Genomic DNA, 19,949 nt, shown 5'->3' on the forward strand with positions numbered 1-19,949 from the left:
GGTTCAAGCCCTGGGTCTGGGTGTCTCTCTCGTTCACTGGACGCATCACGACCGTGTCAGAGACAATGAGCCACCACTACCCAGACCATGGGTTCACGCCCTGGGTCTGGGTGTCTCTCTCGTTCACTGGACTCTTCATGGCCGTGTCAGAGACACCGAGTCGGTAAGCAGTGAAATGCCCCTGGTGGGGGTGTGGGGTGGGGGGGTGGTTGAAGTCCGTGGAACCTCACAATGGCCGAGAGTCAGCGGCACCGTCACCGAGTGCCTGATGGTCGTTGCTCGCCTCTTCCGAGAAAAATGGGGGGCCGTTCCCTACACCCGCCCCCTCCCCCCCTTCACCGCCCGTTTCTTATCTCGAGCCAAACCCCTCCGCTGCTGCCGCTTCCACCACCACCGCCACCGCAGCAGCAGCAGCAGCATCAGCAGGAGACGTTTCAAACGAAATCGTGATCTGGCCGGCACGTGCTGTGGCATGCGGGGGTGGGCATCAAATGATAGGCGGTGGCGGCGAGAGTTTATGTAACAAGCCGGAGTGACGCGACAAGTCCGGCCACGGTGGAGACCACGGAGCGGAGCGGCGAACAGACGGCTCCGGTAGCGCTACGACCGCTCCAGTAGCCCCCCGGTAGCGTGACACTACCCCGGCGCTCGGCAACAACGTGGGATGTAAACAACGGCCTGGGCGAGTGATCCGTCTGGAACGTTCTCCTTCCAAACCCCCCTCCGCACCAACGCCGTCGCTCCTGCGATCTCTCACCCACCCAGCCCCCACCTACCCGGCGCCCTCCCCCGCCTCCCTTCTTCCTTACCCCCCCCCCCACAACGAGTGAACCCAAATTATTCTTACTTAAACTTTTTCAAATTAAGGCAAAAAAAAACCCCGCACTCAAAACACCCCCAAGGAGTCAGAAGCCCCCCACACGCCCTCCTCCCACCCCCCCCTCGCCCCCCCCCTCACCCCCCCCCCCTAAAGAGCAACGAGCCATGCGAGGTCCATGCCAGATTTCCTGGAAGACTCCGGGAAACGCAGCGGCGTGAAGTGAAGCTGATTCATTATCCAGACGCGCCGCGTCATCTCTCTCTCTCTTTTTTCTCTCTTTTCCCTCTTCAAATATTTCTCGGGGGGCAGCGCCGGGCGGAGAGCATCGCTCCCTTACCGCGCCCCCAGTTTCCACTGCCACACGAGCTGGGCCACGGAAGAGTGCGCCGTGTGTGTCAGTGCACGCGCGCGTGCGTGTACGCGCGTGCGTGTTCGTATGTGTGTGCGTTTCTCGTACGTACGTACCTGTGTGCCCGTCCGTGCGTGCGTTTGTGTGTCCTTACGCACGTATGGACAGACACGCACGTACGTGCGTTCATGTCCATACGTACGTGCGTGTGTCTATGTACGTACGTGGGTGTGTGTCCGTACGTACGTACGCGTGCGCATGTCCATACGTAGGCACGTGTGTGCGTGCGTGCGCCTGTGAAGCGGCGACGATTGTCTGAGCCGGTGCTGGGCCTCCCCTAGGTCGACTCAGCCTCAAATGGTACCTGGTGCAATGTGTAAACATCGTCACTGGGGAGACAAAGGCGGTCGGGCGTGGTGCTGGCCACCCACCCCATACCTTGTGCCATGCCGGCCTTCATAGGTGCTTGCTAACTTGCCCCAAACAGTCTGTTCAATTTTTGTTACTTTTTTACTTAATAACCAGGCTACAGTCTACATTATCGACTGCCAGTACACTCACTCCGATTAAGAACCAGGCTACAGTATTATTATATTTATTCACTGAATTTATTTTATTACCGAAATAACCAAAGAAGACAGTCTGTTCAAGGCTATACGGGGGATCTTTGTCTTTGCCCATCATTACATCTCTCTCTGTCTCTCTCTCTCTTTGTCCTGTGTCTCTCCCCCGCGTCTCTCTTTGTCTCAACTCTCTCACCTTCCTCCCTCCTCATCCTCCTGACTGACCACGCTCCCTGTCAGAAAAAACCCAATCCCCCCCCCACACTCACCCACTCACCGAACCACCCACTCACTCACTCATCCACTCACCCACTCACCCACACACCCACACACTCATCGACCCACCCACTCACCCACTCACTCACCCACACACTCACCACTCACTCACCCACTCACTCACCCACCCACTCACTCACTCACCCACCCACTCACTCACTCACCCACCCACCCACTCACCCACCCACTCACCGACCCACCCAACCACTCACCCACCCACCCACTCACCACTCACTCATCCACTCACCCACTCACCCACACACTCACCACACATTCACCATTTACTAACCCACCCACCCGCCCAGTCACCCACCCACACACTCACCACTCACTCATTCACTCACCCACTCACCCACACACCCACACACTCACCATTTACTCACCCACCCACCCGCCCACTCACCCACCCACACACTCACCGACCCACCCACTCACCCACTCACTCACCCACACACTCACTCACCCACCCACTCCCCCACCCACCCACTCACCGACCCAACCACTCACCCACCCACCCACTGACCACTCACTCATCCCCCAAACCACCCACTCACCCACCCACCCACAAGACAGAACTGAAACAGCTCTCACAACTCTGTCCCATTACGAAAGTCAAATCGTTGCTCCACAGAGGTCTGGGAGCTGCACAGTGACAACATCTCCGTCACCCCCTGAGCGTGCAGGAAGGGAGCCTTGACCTCGGGAGTCTATCGAAGACGCCCACCCGAAGATCCCTGGGACCTCGTTGGAGATTCAACAGCGATCGGTTCCTGCCAATATTTTGGGGTAGACCCATTGAGAGCCTTCCGGATGAGCGGCAGCAGCCAGGATCTTAGAGTCGTTCAATCGGTACTCGACTGGGTGTGACGACGGTGATGACGACAACGATGACGACAATGACTGACGATGACGACGATGATGATAATGATGACGACGATGATGATGATGATGACGACGACGATGATGATGATGACGATGACGACGATGATGACGATGACGACGATGACGACGATGACGAAGACGACGACGATGACGACAATGACTGACGATGACGACGATGATGATAATGATGACGACGATGATGATGATGATGACGACGATGACGATGATGATGATGATGACGATGACGACGATGACGACGATGACGAAGATGACGACGATGACGACGAAGACGACGACAATGACGACAATGACTGACGATGACGACGATGATGATAATGATGACGACGATGATGATGATGACGACGATGATGATGACGATGACGACGACGATGATGACGATGATGATGATGATGACGACGATGATGACGATGATGACGATGACGATGATGACAATGACGATGATGACAATGACGACGATGACGAAGATGATGATGACGATGATGACGAAGATGATGATAAAGATGATGATGACGACGATGATGACGACGATGATGAGGACCAGGCGACGAGGTCCCTCGACCCCGAGACGCGAGCGCACAGCGGTTTGGAGAGCAGGAATGCCGCGCTGGAAGAATGTTTCCTCCGCACAGGAATTGAGCGATTACGTCTGCGCACTTACAGTGAGTGAGACGGGGGGGGGGAGTGTGGGGGGGCATGGCGGGAGGGAAGGGATGTAGAGGGTGGGGGGTGGAGGGAGGGGCGAGGGATGGAGGGAGGGGGGTGGAGGAAGGGAGATTGGAGGGAGGGGGGTGGAGGGCGGGGGTGGAGTGAGGATGAGGTGGAGGGAGGGTGGAGGGTGGAGGGAGGGGGTGGGCGGGTGGAGTGAGGATGAGGTGGAGGGAGGGTGGAGGGAGGGGGTGGGCGGGTGGAGTGAGGGGGAGGGCTGTGGAGGGAGGGGTCGAGGGAGGTTGGGGTGGAGGGGGGGTGTAGAGAAAGGCGGATGGAGGGGTGCGCTTTATAATCATAACAGGAGCACAATTTGAATCGAGCGATTTTAAATGGGCCGTGCCGTCAGGCTTCTGTGCCCGCTACTCCACATTCTCCGCTGTCGCTATCCATTAGAAGCCTTCCAAGACGTCTTCTCTGACCATATTTCACCACGCCCGGGCATCTGCGTGCTTGCGACGGCACACTTGTGTTTAATCAGCTGACTCGCAGCAGCTGCCAAAGGTTAAAAGTTCAAATCCCAGTTTGAACTTACGGCTCTTGACTCATCATCATCATCATCTCCATCATCATCATTCCTCTGGCGTCGATTAAAAACGACAACCGCCCTTGGCAAGTTATCAATATTTGCCCCGGAATGGGCAGACCTGCGCCTGCCATAGGAATGTGGAATTTCCCCCACTGCGTCAGGGCAGCCGGTGGAGGTGGGTGCCGCCCCGCCACGCCACCCACCGTGCGACCGAGCGCAAGGCGAGGGCCGCAGCGAGCGCGGCGGAGGCCGTGCAGAGGTCGCGAGTTCAAATCCCGGGGTCAGGGCCCAACTCATCGTAATCATCATCATCATCACTGCCATCATCATCATCATCGTCGTTGTCATCATCATCATCACTGCCATCATCATCATCGCCGCCCACATCATCATCATCACTGCCATCATCATCGTCGTTGTCATCATCATCATCGCTGCCATCATCATCATCATCTTTGTCATCATCATCGCTGCCATCATCATCATCGCTGCCATCATCATCATCGTCGCTGCCATCGTCATCGACATTGCTGCCATCGTCATTGACATTGCGTAAACCGAACCGCTCACTGGCACTCGCCTCCACCTCAACGCCTAGCAGAACAACGGATGGAGGGAGGGGAGTTTCGCAACATATCTCCAACCCTCGCTGCTGCTGCTGCTGCCGCTGCCTCCACAGCGCTGGAATCAGTACAGGCAGCCACTTGCAGCAGCAGCAGCAGCGTAGCCACCGCCACTGCTGCCCCCCCCCCGCAACCGCGAACGTTTGGCAGGCCCCTCCTGACAACGAGTTGCGAATCTCGTGAGGGTGGCCCTCCCGGGTCAATTCGCACATCAAAGAGACAAGTCGCATGGTGACGGCGCACTCGCCATCATCCGGCTAAGGCTCGCTCACTCGCTCGCTCTCTCACTCGCTCTCTCACTCGCTCGCTCGCTCTCTCTCAAACTCGCTCACTCGCTCACTCACTCACTCGCTCTCTCTCTCTCCAACTCGCTCACTCGCTCGCTCTGTCACTCGCTCTCTCACTCGCTCTCTCACTCGCTCTCTCACTCGCTCACTCACTCGCTCGCTCTCTCTCTCTCCAACTCGCTCGCTCTGTCACTCGCTCTCTCACTCGCTCGCTCGCTCTCTCTCAAACTCGCTCACTCGCTCACTCACACACTCGCTCGCTCTCTCACTCACTTGCTCGCTCGCTCGCTCTCTCACTCACTCACTCACTCGCTCGCTTTCTCACTCGCTCACTCGCTCACTCACTCGCTCGCTCTCTCTCTCACTCGCTCACTCTCTCACTCGCTCACTCTCTCGCGCGCTCACTCGCTCGCTCGCTCTCTCGCTCTCTCACTCGCTCGCTCGCTCACTCACTCGTTCGCTCGCTCTCTCTCACTCACTCTCTCTCTCACTCGCTCTCTCACTCACGCTCTCACTCACTCACTCTATCTCTCACTCGCTCGCTCTCTCACTCACTCTCTCACTCTCTCGCTCTCTCGCTCTCTCACTCTCTCTCTCTCTCACTCACTCTCTCTCACTCACTCTCTCACTCACGTTCTCACCCACTCACTCTCTCACTCTCTCTCACTCACTCTCTCACTCTCTCTCTCTCACTCACTCTCTCTCACTCACTCTCTCACTCACTCTCTCGCTCACTCGCTCACTCACTCGCTCTCCCACTCGTTCGCTCACTCTCTCATTCTCTCACTCTCTCACCCTCTCACCCTCTCACTCACTCACTCTCACTCACTCTCTCTCTCTCTCTAGCTCACTCACTCGCTCACTCTCTCACTCGACCTCACCAACTTCGCCTGCGCTCAGGCGATGATGGCGGTGTACAAAACGAAGAAAAAGATTCTGGAAGGTGACACTGACGGCTGCTCTGTGCTTCCAGTGTTCAGGGGCCTGCTTAAGGCGCGGCTCCGGCTGGAGCACGCACACCACACACATGTCGGTGATGTGCACGTCTTCTTCGAACGCTGGGGGGCTGGACAAGCCCCTCTCTGCACCAGCGTGGACGGCACCCTCGTGGTGTTCACCTTCTGAAGCGCTCGCTCGTCGCCGTGGCGTGCGCGATGACCACCACCACCACGTGGCTTTTCTTTTGTGTTGTGCGCGGTGCTTTTAGCGCCACAACGCGTCGATTTGTGGCGTTTATTTTCATTTGTATGCTGGTGACTTTGTGTGTTTCATATCGAAATCGCCTCCAGTTCATTTGCTGCTGGCGGCAATAAAAGCTGTTCAAAAGTCAAAAGTCTCTCACTTGCTCTCTCACCCTCTCGCTCTCTCTCTCTCTCTCTCGCTCGCTCGCGCGCGTACCTGGGAAGAGGAACCTGGTGGGCACGCTGAGCTGCGCCTCGCGACTCACGGAGTAGGCCACGTCCGGCCCACGGCCGCCCCTCCTCGCCGCGCACAGCCCCTCGGCGCGGCGCACTCCCTCGGGCAGCGCGGGCAGGTCGAGTGCTCGCAGGACGTCCACCACGTCGCCTGGCGGGAGGGGAGAGACACGGTTGTCATCGTCGTCGTCGTCAGAGGCATTATCATCATCATTATCAGAGGCATCATCATTCGCAGCGTCAGCAGCAGCATCATCAGAGGCATCATCATCAGCAGTGTCATCAGCAGCGGCATTATCATCAAAGACATAATTATTAACATCATCATGAGAAGCATCATCAGCAGCAGCATTATAGTCAGAGGAATTATCATTATAAGCATTATCAGCAGAAGCAGCATTAGCATCAGAGGCATCAGCAGCAGCAGCATTGTCATCAGAGGCACCATCGCAAGCAGTGCCACACTCTCGGCTACCAAGATCATCATTACCACAACTAACATACATGTAGAATGTACACATGTGGAACATATTTATGTATGTATTTAAACCCGGGAAAATGTTCGATGAAAAATTAGCCCGGCTTGATCCCGAACGCTCAATCTGGCGTAGACTCACACAGAGACCCATAGACTTACACAGAGACTCATAAACTCACATAGAGACCCATAGACTCACATAGAGACCTGTAGACACGCATAGAGACCCATAAACTCACATAGAGACCCATAGACTCACATAGAGACCTGTAGACACGCATAGAGACCCATAAACTCACATAGAGACCCATAGACTCACAGAGACCCGTAGACTCGCATAGAGACCCATAAACTCTCATCGAGACCCATAGACTCACATAGAGATCCATAGACTCAGAGGGAGACCCATAGACTCACATAGAGACCCATAGACTCACATAGAGAACCACAGACTCACACAGAAACCCATAGACTCACACAGAGACCCATAGACTTACACAGAGACCCATAAACTCACATAGAGAGCCATAGACTCACATAGAGACCTGTAGACACGCATAGAGACCCGTAAATTCACATAGAGAACCACAGACTCACACAGAAACCCATAGACTCACACAGAGACCCATAGACTTACACAGAGACTCATAAACTCACATAGAGACCCATAGACTCACATAGAGACCCGTAGACTCGCATAGAGACCCATAAACTCTCATCGAGACCCATAGACTCACATAGAGATCCATAGACTCAGAGGGAGACCCATAGACTCACATAGAGACCCATAGACTCACACAGAGATCCATAGACTCAGATAGAGACCCACAGACTCACACAGAGACCCATAGACTCACACAGAGACCCATAGACTCACACAGAGACCCATAGACTCACATAGAGACCCATAGACTCACACAGAGACGCATTGACTCAATAGAGACCCATGAACTCACATAGAGATCCATATACTCACATTGAGACCCATAGACTCACACAGAGACCCATAGACTCACACAGAGACCCATAGACTCACACAGAGACCCATAGACTCACATAGAGACCCATGGACTCACACAGAGACCCATATACTCTATAGAGACCCATAAACTCACACGGAGACCCATAGACTCAGAGGGAGACCCATAGACTCACACAGAGACCCATAGACTCACACAGAGACCCATAGACTCACACAGAGACCCATAGACTCACATAGAGACCCATAGACTCTATAGAGACCCATAGACCTCGGGCCGCTGGGTTCGTCACACAGCGAGCTAATCACTGCACCACCGCTCCCCAGCACAAAGAAACACAGCCTCCATATAGCCTGCACAGACCGTTGGCGCAAGTGCTGTTAGCGAGCACCTATGCAGGCCTGCACCACGCCCGGCCGCCTTTGTCTCCCCAGTGTCGATGTTCAAACACCGCACCAGGTACCCATTTTAGGCTGAGTCGAGAGGGAGGAGGGGGGTGGAGGAGTGTGGGGGAGGGGGGTGGTGGGGGTATTGGAGGGGAGGGGGTGGAGTGGAGGGGGTGGAGTGGAGGGGATGGAGGCGAGGGGGTGGAGTGGAGGGGGTGAAGGGGAGGGGGTGGAGGGGAGGGGTGGGGGTGGAGGAGAGGGGGTGGAGGGGAGGGGATGGAGGGGAGGGGGTGGAGTGGAGGGGGGTGGTGGGGGTATTGGAGGGGAGGGGGTGGAGGGGAGGGGGTGGAGTGGAGGGGGTGGGTGGAGTGGAGGGGGTGGAGGGGAGGGGATGGAGGGGAGGGGGTGGAGGGGAGGGCGTGAAGGGGAGGGGGTGGAGGGGAGGGGGTGGAGTGGAGGTGGTGAAGGGGAGGGGGGTGGAGGGGAGGGGGTGGAGGGGGAGGGGGTGGAGTGGAGGGGGTGGAGGGGAGGGGGTGGAGGGGAGGGGGTGGAAGGGAGGGGGTGGAGGGGAGGGGGTGGAGGGGGAGCCACTCAGTGGCCTCTTGGACGGCGAATCCAGAGCACGAGGGAGCCCCGCCCAGGGAACCCCCCCCCCACCCCCCCACCCCCCCCTCAGACCCCCGGCCTCGTAGCCCATCGCTCAATCACTCCGCGTTTAACCCCCGGCCTGAATTAGGCCTCGTCCCCATAAATACATCAGCTGATTGGCACGGCGCATGGGTGGGGCGTGGGTGGTGGTGGGGGTCGATGGGGAGGGGGTGGTGGGGGGGTGGTGGGGGTCACGGGGGTGGGGGTGGTGGGGGGTGGTGGGGGTCACGGGGCGGGGGTCACGTTTCACGCCCCAGTCCCCAGCAGGCAGGGGGCATCGCGTTTAAGTTTGTAAACAAAACTGGGTCCTCTGTGTGACTTTATGAGTTTCTGTGAGAGCCAATGGGTCTCTATGTGAGTCGATGGTGTCATGATGTGAGTCTCTCGGCCCTCTACGTGAGTCAATAGGTTTACATGCGAGTCAATGGTTCATTACGTGATTCTACGGGTCTATGTGAATCAAACGGTCTCTACGTGAGTCTATGGGTCTCCATGTGAGTCAATGGGTCTCTATGTGAGTCTATGGGTCTCTATGTGAGTCTATGGGTCTCTATGTGAGTCAATGGGTCTCTATAGGAGGCAAATGGGTCTCTATGTGAGTCAATGGACTTTATGTGAGTCAATGGGTCTCTATAGGAGGCAATGGGTCTCTATGTGAGTCAATGGGTCTCTATGTGAGTCAATGGGTCTCTATGTGAGTCTATGGGTCTTTATGTGAGTCAATGGTCTATATGTGAGTCTATGGGTCTCTATGTGAGTCTATGGTCTCTATGTGAGTCAATGCACTCTATGTGAGTCAATGGGTCTCTATGTGAGTCTATGGTCTCTATGTGAGTCAATGGACTCTATGTGAGTCAATGGGTCTCCATGTGAGTCAATGGGTCTCTATGTGAGTCAATGGTCTCTATGTGAGTCAATGGTCTCTATGTGAGTCTATGGGTCTCTATGTGAGTCTATGGTCTCTATGTGAGTCAATGGACTCTATGTGAGTCAATGGGTCTCTATGTGAGTCAATGGGTCTCTATGTGAGTCAATGGGTCTCTATGTGAGCCTATGGGTCTCTATGTGAGTCTATGGTCTCTATGTGAGTCAATGGACTCTATGTGAGTCAATGGTTCTCTATGTGAGTATATGGGTCTCTATGTGAGTCAATGGGTCTCCATGTGAGTCAATGGGTCTCTATGTGAGTCAATGGTCTCTATGTGAGTCAATTGTCTCTATGTGAGTCTATGGGTCTCTATGTGAGTCTATGGTCTCTATGTGAGTCAATGGACTCTATGTGAGTCAATGGGTCTCTATGTGAGTCAATGGGTCTCTATGTGAGTCAATGGGTCTCTATGTGAGTCAATGGTCTCTATGTGAGTCAATGGTCTCTATGTGAGTCTATGGGTCTCTATGTGAGTCAATGGGTCTCTATGTGAGTCAATGGTCTCTATGTGAATCAATGGTCTCTTTGTGAGTCAATGGTCTCTATGTGAGCCTATGTGTCTCTATGTGAGTCTATGGGTCTCTATGTGAGTCTATGGGTCTCTATAGGAGTCAATGTGTCTCTATGTGAGTCAATGGTCTCTATGTGAGTCAATGGTCTCTATGTGAGTCTATGGTCTCTATGTGAGTCTATGGGTCTCTATGTGAGTCTATGGGTCTCTATGTGAGTCAATGTGTCTCTATGTGAGTCAATGGTCTCTATGTGAGTCTATGGGTCTCCATGTGAGGCAAATGGGTCTCTATGTTAGTCAATGGTCTCTATGTGAGTCTATGGGTCTCTATAGCAGGCAATGGGTCTCTATGTGAGTCTATGGGTCTCTGTGTGAGTCTATGGGTCTCTGTGTGAGTCTATGGGTCTCTATGTGAGTCTATGGGTCTCTATGTGAGGCAATGGGTCTCTATAGGAGTCAATGGGTCTCTATAGGAGGCAATGGGTCTCTGTGTGAGTCTATGGGTCTCTATTTGAGTCAATGGGTCTCTATAGGAGTCAATGGGGTCTCTATGTGAGTCTATGGGTCTCTATGTGAGTCAATGGGTCTCTATGCGAGAGTATGGATCTCCATGTGAGTCTATGGTTCTCTGAGCGAGTCTATGAGTCTCTATGTGAATCTATGGGTCTCTATGTGAGTCTATAGTTCTCTGAGCGAGTCTATGAGTCTCTATGCGAGCTACTAATCACCAAGCTGAGACCAGCGACTCACCGCAAGTGAAAGCCCGTCTAGAGATGCACGGTATTTGACTATAAGTATAGATCTGTTGTTATTTATCGATAGATAAGCGGACAAAAAGAATGCAATGCCATTTTAAGTTTGCATTCAACTTCTTGACAGCTTCACATTTTTTTTTTCGATTTAAAGCTTTCGCGACTGCAGGGATTCATCTTCATGGTTCTTTCGGTAAAGTCACGTAGAATGGAAATAATAAAATAATAAAAATAAAACATTATAAAATACAATTCTCACGACGTTTCGGCCACAACGCAAGCAGCCGTCCTCAGGTGAAGAACAGGTCTGTCGAGGAGACAGCGTCTGAATGAATTCATTCTGTCGGGGAGACAGCGTCTGAATGAATTCATTCTGTCGAGGAGACAGCGTCTGAATGAATTCATTCTGTCGGGGAGACAGCGTCTGAATGAGCTTCTCATTGTCGCCTCTCATGGGCCTGGACGACGACGTCGGCGCAGCGATCCGGAGACGGGGACACGAAACCGCAGCGTCACTCAGCGGCATCGCGAGTGGAACCCCCTCGAGATTCAACTCGTCAAGGACGGGGGGAGGGGCTAGGAGCGGGGGGGCGGGGTTGGAGTGGGGAGTGGGGGGTGGCTCGGAGCGGAGTGGGGGGGTTGGAGCGGGGAGTGGGGGGGGGCTCGGAGCGGAGTGGGGGGGTTGGAGCGGGGAGTGGGCTCGGAGCGGGGGGGGGGTGTCGGAGCGGGGACTGGGGGGGGGGCTCGGAGCGGGTGGGAGGGTTGGAGCGGGGGGTGGGGGGGGCTCGGAGCGGAGGGGGCGTCGGAGCGGGGAGTGGGGGGGGGCTCGGAGCGGGGGAGAGGGTTGGAGCGGGGGGTGGGGGGGGGCTCGGAGCGGGGGGTGGGGCGGGGGTCGAAGCGGGGGGGGGGGCAGAACAGAAGCGCATCGCAGAGGCGACCGAGCTGAGCTTCTCTGCTCGTTCACGGACAAGAAGAACGATTCTCTCGGGGGGGGGGGGGGGAGCGGGGGGGGGGCTTCCCCCTTCCCCTCGCACCTGGCCAACAACAAACTCAGAGGTCGTGAAGGGTCGCGGGTGGCACGGCACGGGAGGCGCGGGGCATGGAGGGCTTCCCGCGGTCGCCGCGCGGTTTCTAGGAACGCGATTATCGATTTGCCCCCCCCACCCCCCACCCCCCACCCCCCACCCCACTCGACTCCTTCAATTGTCTCGAAGAATCTCGACAACGCGTCGGTGGCGTCACGACGCCGAGTCGGAACGCTCCCCCCCCCCCCTCTTAAAAAAACTGCGCCGTGAACTTAAACACCCCCCCCCGATCCGACACACACACACATCCCCGACACACATACACACCCCTACACACACACACACACCCCTTCACACACCCCGACACACACACTCCCCCCTACACACACACCCCTGCACACACACCCCTAGACACACACCCCTTCACACACCCCGACACACACACACACCCTACACACACACCCCTACACACACACAGCCCTACACACACCCCGACACACACACACACCCTGACACACACACACACTCCTACACACACCCCGACACACACACACACTCCGACACACACCCCGACACACACACACACGCCCCTACACACACTCCCCTACACACACACAGCCCTACACACACCCCAACACACACACACACACCCTGACACACACACACACCCCTACACACACACACACCCCTTCACACACCCCGACACACAAACTCCCCCCTACACAAACACCCCTACACACACACCCCTACACACACACCCCTTCACACACCCCGACACACATACACACACGCCCCTACACACACCCCCTACACACACCCCTACACACACACACCCCTACACACACACACACCCCGACGCACACACACCCCGACACACACACACCCCGACACACACACACCCCGACACACACACACACCCCGACACACACACACACACCCCGACACACACACACACCCCGACACACACACACCCCGACACACACACACCCCGACACACACACACCCCGACACACACACACACACACACCCCGACACACACACACACCCCGACACACACCCCTACATACACCCCTACACACACCCCTACACACAACCCGACACACACACACACACACCCCGACACACACACCTACATACACCCCTACACACACCCCTACACACACCCCGACACACACACACACACCCCGACACACACCCCTACATACACCCCTACACACACCCCTACACACACCCTGACACACACACACACACACCCCGACACACACCCCTACATACACCCCTACACACACCCCGACACACACACACACGCGGCCTCTATCCCGATACACCAGCAGCACACGCCAGCCAGCGGGCTCCCCGCTGCGCGCTGTGTTCACACTCGGGAGCTTCGTGTTTTGGTTATTTCAGTAAAGACACGTAGATAGTAAAGAAAAATACAATAAAAAAAGTTATAAATTGGAAATAATTCAAGCAAAAAACCCACGACGTCTCGATCGCAACACAAGCGGTCTTCGTTTAAAATTGTTTTTATATCTACATGACTTTACCAAAAGAACCAAAAATACGAATTCCTACAGTCACGAAAGTTTTAAGTCAAAACTCGGGAGCTTCGTTCGCGTGGGCGCCAACTCTTCAATGCCACATTGCCGGACTCTCGGGGCATAAGGCGGGAACGTGGCAAGGCTGCCACGGTAGTTGACATCTCCTCGCCACCGTGGCGTCAGGGTCGGGATGGGACCCACGACCTCCTGTATACCAGGCGAGGTAGTTGACATCTCCTAGTCACCGTGGCGGGAGGGTGGGGATGGATCCCACGACCTCCTGTATACCAGGCGAGGTAGTTAACATCTCCTAGCCACCATGGCGTCAGGGTCGGGATGGAACTCACGACCTCCTGCATACCAGGCGAGGTAGTTGACATCTCCTAGTCACCGTGGCGTCAGGGTCGGGATGGAACTCACGATCTCCTGTATACCAGGCGAGTTAGTTGACATCTTCTATCCACTGTGGCTTTAGGGTCGGGATGGAACCCACGACCTTCTGCAAACCAGGCGAGGTAGTTAACATCTCCTAGCCACCATGGCGTTAGGGTGGGGATGGAACCCACCACCTCCTGTATACCAGGCGAGGTAGTAAACATCTCTAAGCCACCGTGGCAAACCACGCCAAGCCCTGGCCGTCAGATTCATCTTAGCGTCCCGGCCCCAGCGCTGCCGGTGCCGTGGGTAATCACAGCGGTGAGTTGAAGCGGTCGCCACCGTCGCCAGCGTTATCTCCTTAAAAGCGACTTGCGTGCCTTTCAGCCTCGTGGCCCGGGCGTGGGATTTTATGGGGGGGTGGTTGGAGTGCTCCAGTTTCCTCCCAGAATAAACACCGCTTCGGGGGAAGCGGCCAAACATCTCAACGTTGGTCCCTCCCGGAGGAGTCTCCGGTCTAAGGCAGCCATTCCTGGGAAAGTCAGAGGGACGCTATTTTTTTTGTGTAAATTTATAATGATTTATCTCTCTTGTTTTTTTTTGTGTTTTTACGGCCCTGCCATTGCTGGCTAGCCCACGCAAATGCAGGTCAAAGGGCCCTCCAGCTAGGGCACACTCTCGGGCGGTATGTGGCCTACTCCTCCACACTGCAAGTGTGCGGGGCGCACACCCACACTTTACCCCACCGCGCACGCCACCTGCCCCATCGACTTCACTGCGGTTATTCTCGAATATTCTTGTTACGACAGGGCAGCAATGTGTGCAGGAGCTCTATGCCCAATGTAGAGGTCCTTCTGCTGCTGCTGCTGCCACTGCTGCTGCTCCTGGCTACGACCAGAGAGGGCTTCAGCAGACAGAGTTCGAGTGGTGTCCGCTGGTCCTCCTCCTCCGCTGTTGAAGGAGCCCAGACGACCACAGTGGGTTCACCGTGCGCTCCGTGGCTGTGGGTTGCATGCCCACAGTCGCACCGCCGTGCCCCGCGTCTTCAACGTTCCTCTGTTCAACACCAAGGAACGTTACGATGTCTGGGGGAAGTCTCAGGGTTGGGGGGGGGGGAGTGAAGATAAATCGGGAATGTGCCCCAATTGGCAATGTGCCCCATTCGGGAATGTGCCCCAATGTTGGAGATCCTGCTACTGCTGCCACTGCTACTGCTACCACTGCTACTGCTGCCACTACTGCTGCTATTGGCCATGACGAAAGGGCTTCAGCAGGCAGAGAAACTTCGTGTCGTGTCGCTGGTCTTCCTCCTCCTCCTGCGGTGAAGGAGCGCAGACGACCACAGTGGGTTCACTGTGGCGGTCCGTAACCGTGGGTTGCCCGGCCACAATCGCCCCGTTGTTGCCTTGTCCTCAATATATCTCCACGCGAACCTCTGCATTCTGTCCGTGTCTCTCTGTGGGTTCACTGTGGCGGGCCGTAGCCGTGGGTGGCACGGCCACAGTCGCGCCACTGTGGCTCGCGTCCATGACTTACTGCGCACACAATAAGCCACTTACGATATATGAATGACAGGGAAATATTGTTCAGCCCCGAGATGAATACACTTCTGGAAGAAGGCCTCCCTAACCCTATGCAGTGTCGCTCATTGAGGGCGGGGGGGGAGAGGGGTTTGCCCATACTTCACCACGCTGGTAAGTGCCGGCTTGGTGGAGGCTGACGCGGGTTCGCCAGCATCAGCCTGCCCCAAGTGTTAAGCGACAGCGGTGGGAGGAGAAGACGGTTGCAGAGGAGCCGGGCCCCTAGCGGAGATGTGGCCCCTACCGAGTCGCCAACCCCCCTTGCCTCCCGCCAATGCACAGGTTGCCCACCGTAGCCAGCGCTCTCATACCTGCACGAGGCTACGCAAGGTCACAGGAGGCCACTACGCAAGGTCACGTGAGGCCACGATGCAAGGTCACACGAGGCTACTATGCAAGGTCATGTGAGGCCACGATGCAAGGTCACACGAGGCTACACGAGGCTACCCGAGGTCACACGATGTCACACGAGGTCACACGAGGTCACACGAGGCCGCACGAGGTCACACGAGGCTCCACGAGGTCACACGAGGTCACACGAGGCTACACTAGGTCACACGAGGTCACACGAGGTCACACGAGGTTACACCAGGCCGCACGAGGCTACACTAGGCGTCGGCTGTTGGGACACGGACCAAATCAAGGCACTTTGCACGAACGGGGCTGGTGGCCTGGATGTTAACCAGAGGCTTGCATCGCCCCTCGCCGCCGCACTTAGCAACCCCCTTGCACGCAAACTCCCCGTAAATGGGTAACTTAACATAGGCCTCCCGGGGTTTTGGGGTGGAGTGGTGGCGCCATGATCAGCGCACTGCTCTAGGAGCGTGGCCACCCGCGTTCCATTTGCCGGCGGCGGCCAACAGCGGCGGCTAATCAATAACCGGCCCCGGGGGTCTCGCCTTGAGCGACCAGCGGCGACCAGCGGCGACCAGCGTGGCGAAGTACCGTCAAAGAAATCCCAGCAGCGGACGCGGCATGGTGGAGGGGGCCCTTCATCCAGCAAAGTCGGCTGACAGAAGTGAAGTCAGGAGCCTGACACAGCGACTCATCACGGACCCTCCCCAGCCAGTTTGCATGCTCACCGCAAGTACCGTGCGTGGCTAACGCAGTGCACGATTCCTCGCAAGATGTTTCTCTTTGGTGTTTTGACATCTTGACACCGCCTGTTTAATTGCTCGAGAGGGCATCAAACCTCTCCTTAAATTGTTGATGCTGGCAAGGGAGGGCCCATGATGTAGCTGCTCTCCCCGTGCTCGCAATGCCCTGACAGTGGCATTTCCCTTGTGCTGTTCGCCTTTTGGCGTCCTCTGTCTGACACCGGTTGAGACTGGGCTCGAAAGAAAGCTGTCTCTGGTGTGGATCAATCAGCTTCAAAGACAATGCATCATCACACACTACCAGAGCGTGCTTTTTATTTGCACGTTCACTATAAATAGCATGTGTGGTTAACGCAGGACATGATTCCTTGCATGAGGTTTCTGTTTGGTGTTTTAACATCTTAACACAACTGTATATACATGTATTGCATGTAAGCTGGGACATGAGCTCCTGCGTACATAAGTACGCGCGATTGCCCCACACGATGATGAATCGTAAAAACCGTTTGAGGGCGCAAACCGATCCGAAATCTCTCGGCAAAAAGGGAGTCGCAGATTTTAGTGGAGGGGTGGGGTGGGGGGGGGCGAGGTGGGGGGGCGAGGTGGGGGGGAAGGGCGGCCGTGTGTGTGTGTGGGGGTGGTGCCAAAAGGCCGCGTGTAATACACAGAGGGGCCGAGTGATCTGTCGGTGCGTTGCGGTGCGGCGTGTCAGCTGTGTGTTATTAATCACCGGCACGGCCTCCCCAACCACCACCACCACCACCAAACCCTCCCCACCCTCCCACGCGAGACATCCAGAAGTCTGTGCCGGCCCCCGGAGCCTCCGCCGGTGGTCCCGAGGAAGCGGCAGAGACGTGAAATTCTCGGCGTGGGGGCCCCGCGACGCGACACGTGCGAGCGTCCCCCCGCGAGTACGCAACGGGGGATTTGGTTGCCAGTGGCAGTCGTCCATAATGCAGGTTTTTTTGGGGGGGTTGGATCGCGTATGTAATATATAAATGTATAGTGTAGTGTATACTGTAGTGTATAGTAGTGTAGTTAATAGTGTAGTGTATAGTAGTGTATAGTGTAGTGTATAGTGTAGTGTATACTGTAGTGTAGTGGAAAGTAGTGTATAGTAGTGTAGTGTATAATGTAGTGTATAGTAGTGTATAGTGTAGTGTATAATAGTGTATAGTAGTGTAGTTTATAATAGTGTAGTGTATAGTGTAGTGTATAGTAGTGAAGTGTATAATGTAGTTTATAGTGTAGTGTATAGTGTAGTGTATACTGTAGTGTATAGTAGTGTAGTGAATAGTGTAGTGTATAGTAGTGTATAGTGTAGTGTATAGTAGTGTATAGTAGTGTAGTGTATAATAGTGTAGTATATAGTGTAGTGTATAGTGGTGTATAGTAGTGTAGTGTATAATAGTGTAGTGTATAGTGTAGTGTATAGTAGTGAAGTGTATAGTGTAGTTTATAGTGTAGTGTATACTGTAGTGTATAGTAGTGTAGTGAATAGTGTAGTGTATAGTAGTGTATAATGTAGTGTATAGTGTAGTGTATACTGTAGTGTAGTGGAAGTAGTGTATAGTAGTGTAGTGTATAATGTAGTGTATAGTAGTGTATAGTGTAGTGTATAGTAGTGTATAGTAGTGTAGTGTATAATAGTGTAGTGTATAGTGTAGTGTATAGTAGTGAAGTGTATAGTGTAGTTTATAGTGTAGTGTATAGTGTAGTGTATGGTGTAGTGTATAGTAGTGTATAGTGTAGTGTGTAGTGTGGTGTAGTGTGTAGTGTATAGTGTATAGTAGTGTAGTGTATAGTAGTGTGTAGTGTAGTGTATAGTGTAGTGTATATTGTAGTGTATAGTGTAGTGTGTAGTGTAGTGTATAGTGTAATGTATAGTGTAGTGTATAGTGTAGTGTGTAGTGTGTAGTGTAGTGTATAGTGTAATGTATAGTGTAGTGTATAGTGTAGTGTACTAGTACAGCACACCGGTGTGTTGGAGAGCCAAGCCCCAGATTGTAAATGTTGTGGATTCGCTCTTCAACACACCGGTTGGTGCTGTCCTAGTGACGAATTAGCCACGTAATGTTTACGTGACAACCCTTACTCGTTGGCTGTGTCGGGTGGTGGCGGCTTTAACGACACAACATTTATAAATTTACACGATCTAACCCAAAAAAACACTAATATGCATGCCACTGGTCGCGTAAGCACGCTCAGTGTTGAACAGTAGTCAAAGCCTCGCCTAGTCTCGTGACTTCATTCCACGAGAATCCTGTCCAGTTTTCATCAGTAGCAGTTAGGGGGCAGGGGGGGGGATGATGGCTGCTGCGGTTCGATAACCTCATTGAGTGATTTTGGAGGCGTTTCATTCTTGTCGCCACATTTGGCAGGTGACGCCACGTGGGCCCATGACGTCGCTCCCCTTGCGAGCTCAACTGAACGCTTTTCATTTGTTTGATTTTTACCAGCTTAAGGTCCACTTAGGCAACCGTGCAATCGCTCCTTTTCAGTATACACCCTGGCCGTCACAATCGATAGCTCAATGAAGTGACGGCTTATCACCATCATCACCATCATCATCACCATCATCATCACCATCACCACGTGGGAATTTACTGCAGCAGGCCAATCGCTCTGAACGTGTGACGTTGATTCTAAATGGGGAGGGGGGAAAAACCGGAGGCTATCCGGAGAAAAATCCACGCGACCACGGGTGGAGAGAGAGAGAGACCGCAAACTCCAAATATGCAGCGGCAGGCGTCAGGGTCGGGATCGAACTCACGACCTCCTGCACACCAGGCGAGGTAGTCAACATCTCCTAGCCACCGTGATGATGATGAGAGAGAAAGACACGCAAACTCCAAATATACAGTAACAGGCGTCAGGGTCGGGATCGAACTCACGACCTCCTGTACACCAGGCGAGGTAGTTAACATCTCCTAGCCACCGTGATGATGATGAGAGAGAGAGACACGCAAACTCCAAATATACAGCAGCAGGCGTCAGGGTCAGAATCGAACTCACGACCTCTTGCATACCAGGCGAGGTAGTTAACAGTTTTGTACCAGTTGAAAGGGTAAAAACCTATTCCTATATTTTGCCACTGGTAAAGGAGGTCTCATAGTGTTAATGCTTACCCCGAGCTCTCAATACTCTGATAGTGCGCTGTTTTTGAGTTGTACGCCTT

At 54.5% G+C, this 19,949-nt stretch overlaps 1 protein-coding gene across 1 annotated transcript in view; it reads right to left on the bottom strand.

Moving 5' to 3' along the window:
• Positions 1–19,949, bottom strand: part of LOC144951292 (uncharacterized) — a 273,910-nt gene that overhangs the window by 240,525 nt on the left and 13,436 nt on the right. Inside the window, 1 exon segment of the mRNA XM_078881487.1 lies at positions 6,454–6,621. Coding sequence (XP_078737613.1) covers positions 6,454–6,621 — 168 coding nt within the window.

The sequence above is a fragment of the Lampetra fluviatilis genome, chromosome 61, assembly GCF_964198595.1.
Source record: "Lampetra fluviatilis chromosome 61, kcLamFluv1.1, whole genome shotgun sequence".
NCBI lineage: Eukaryota > Metazoa > Chordata > Hyperoartia > Petromyzontiformes > Petromyzontidae > Lampetra > Lampetra fluviatilis.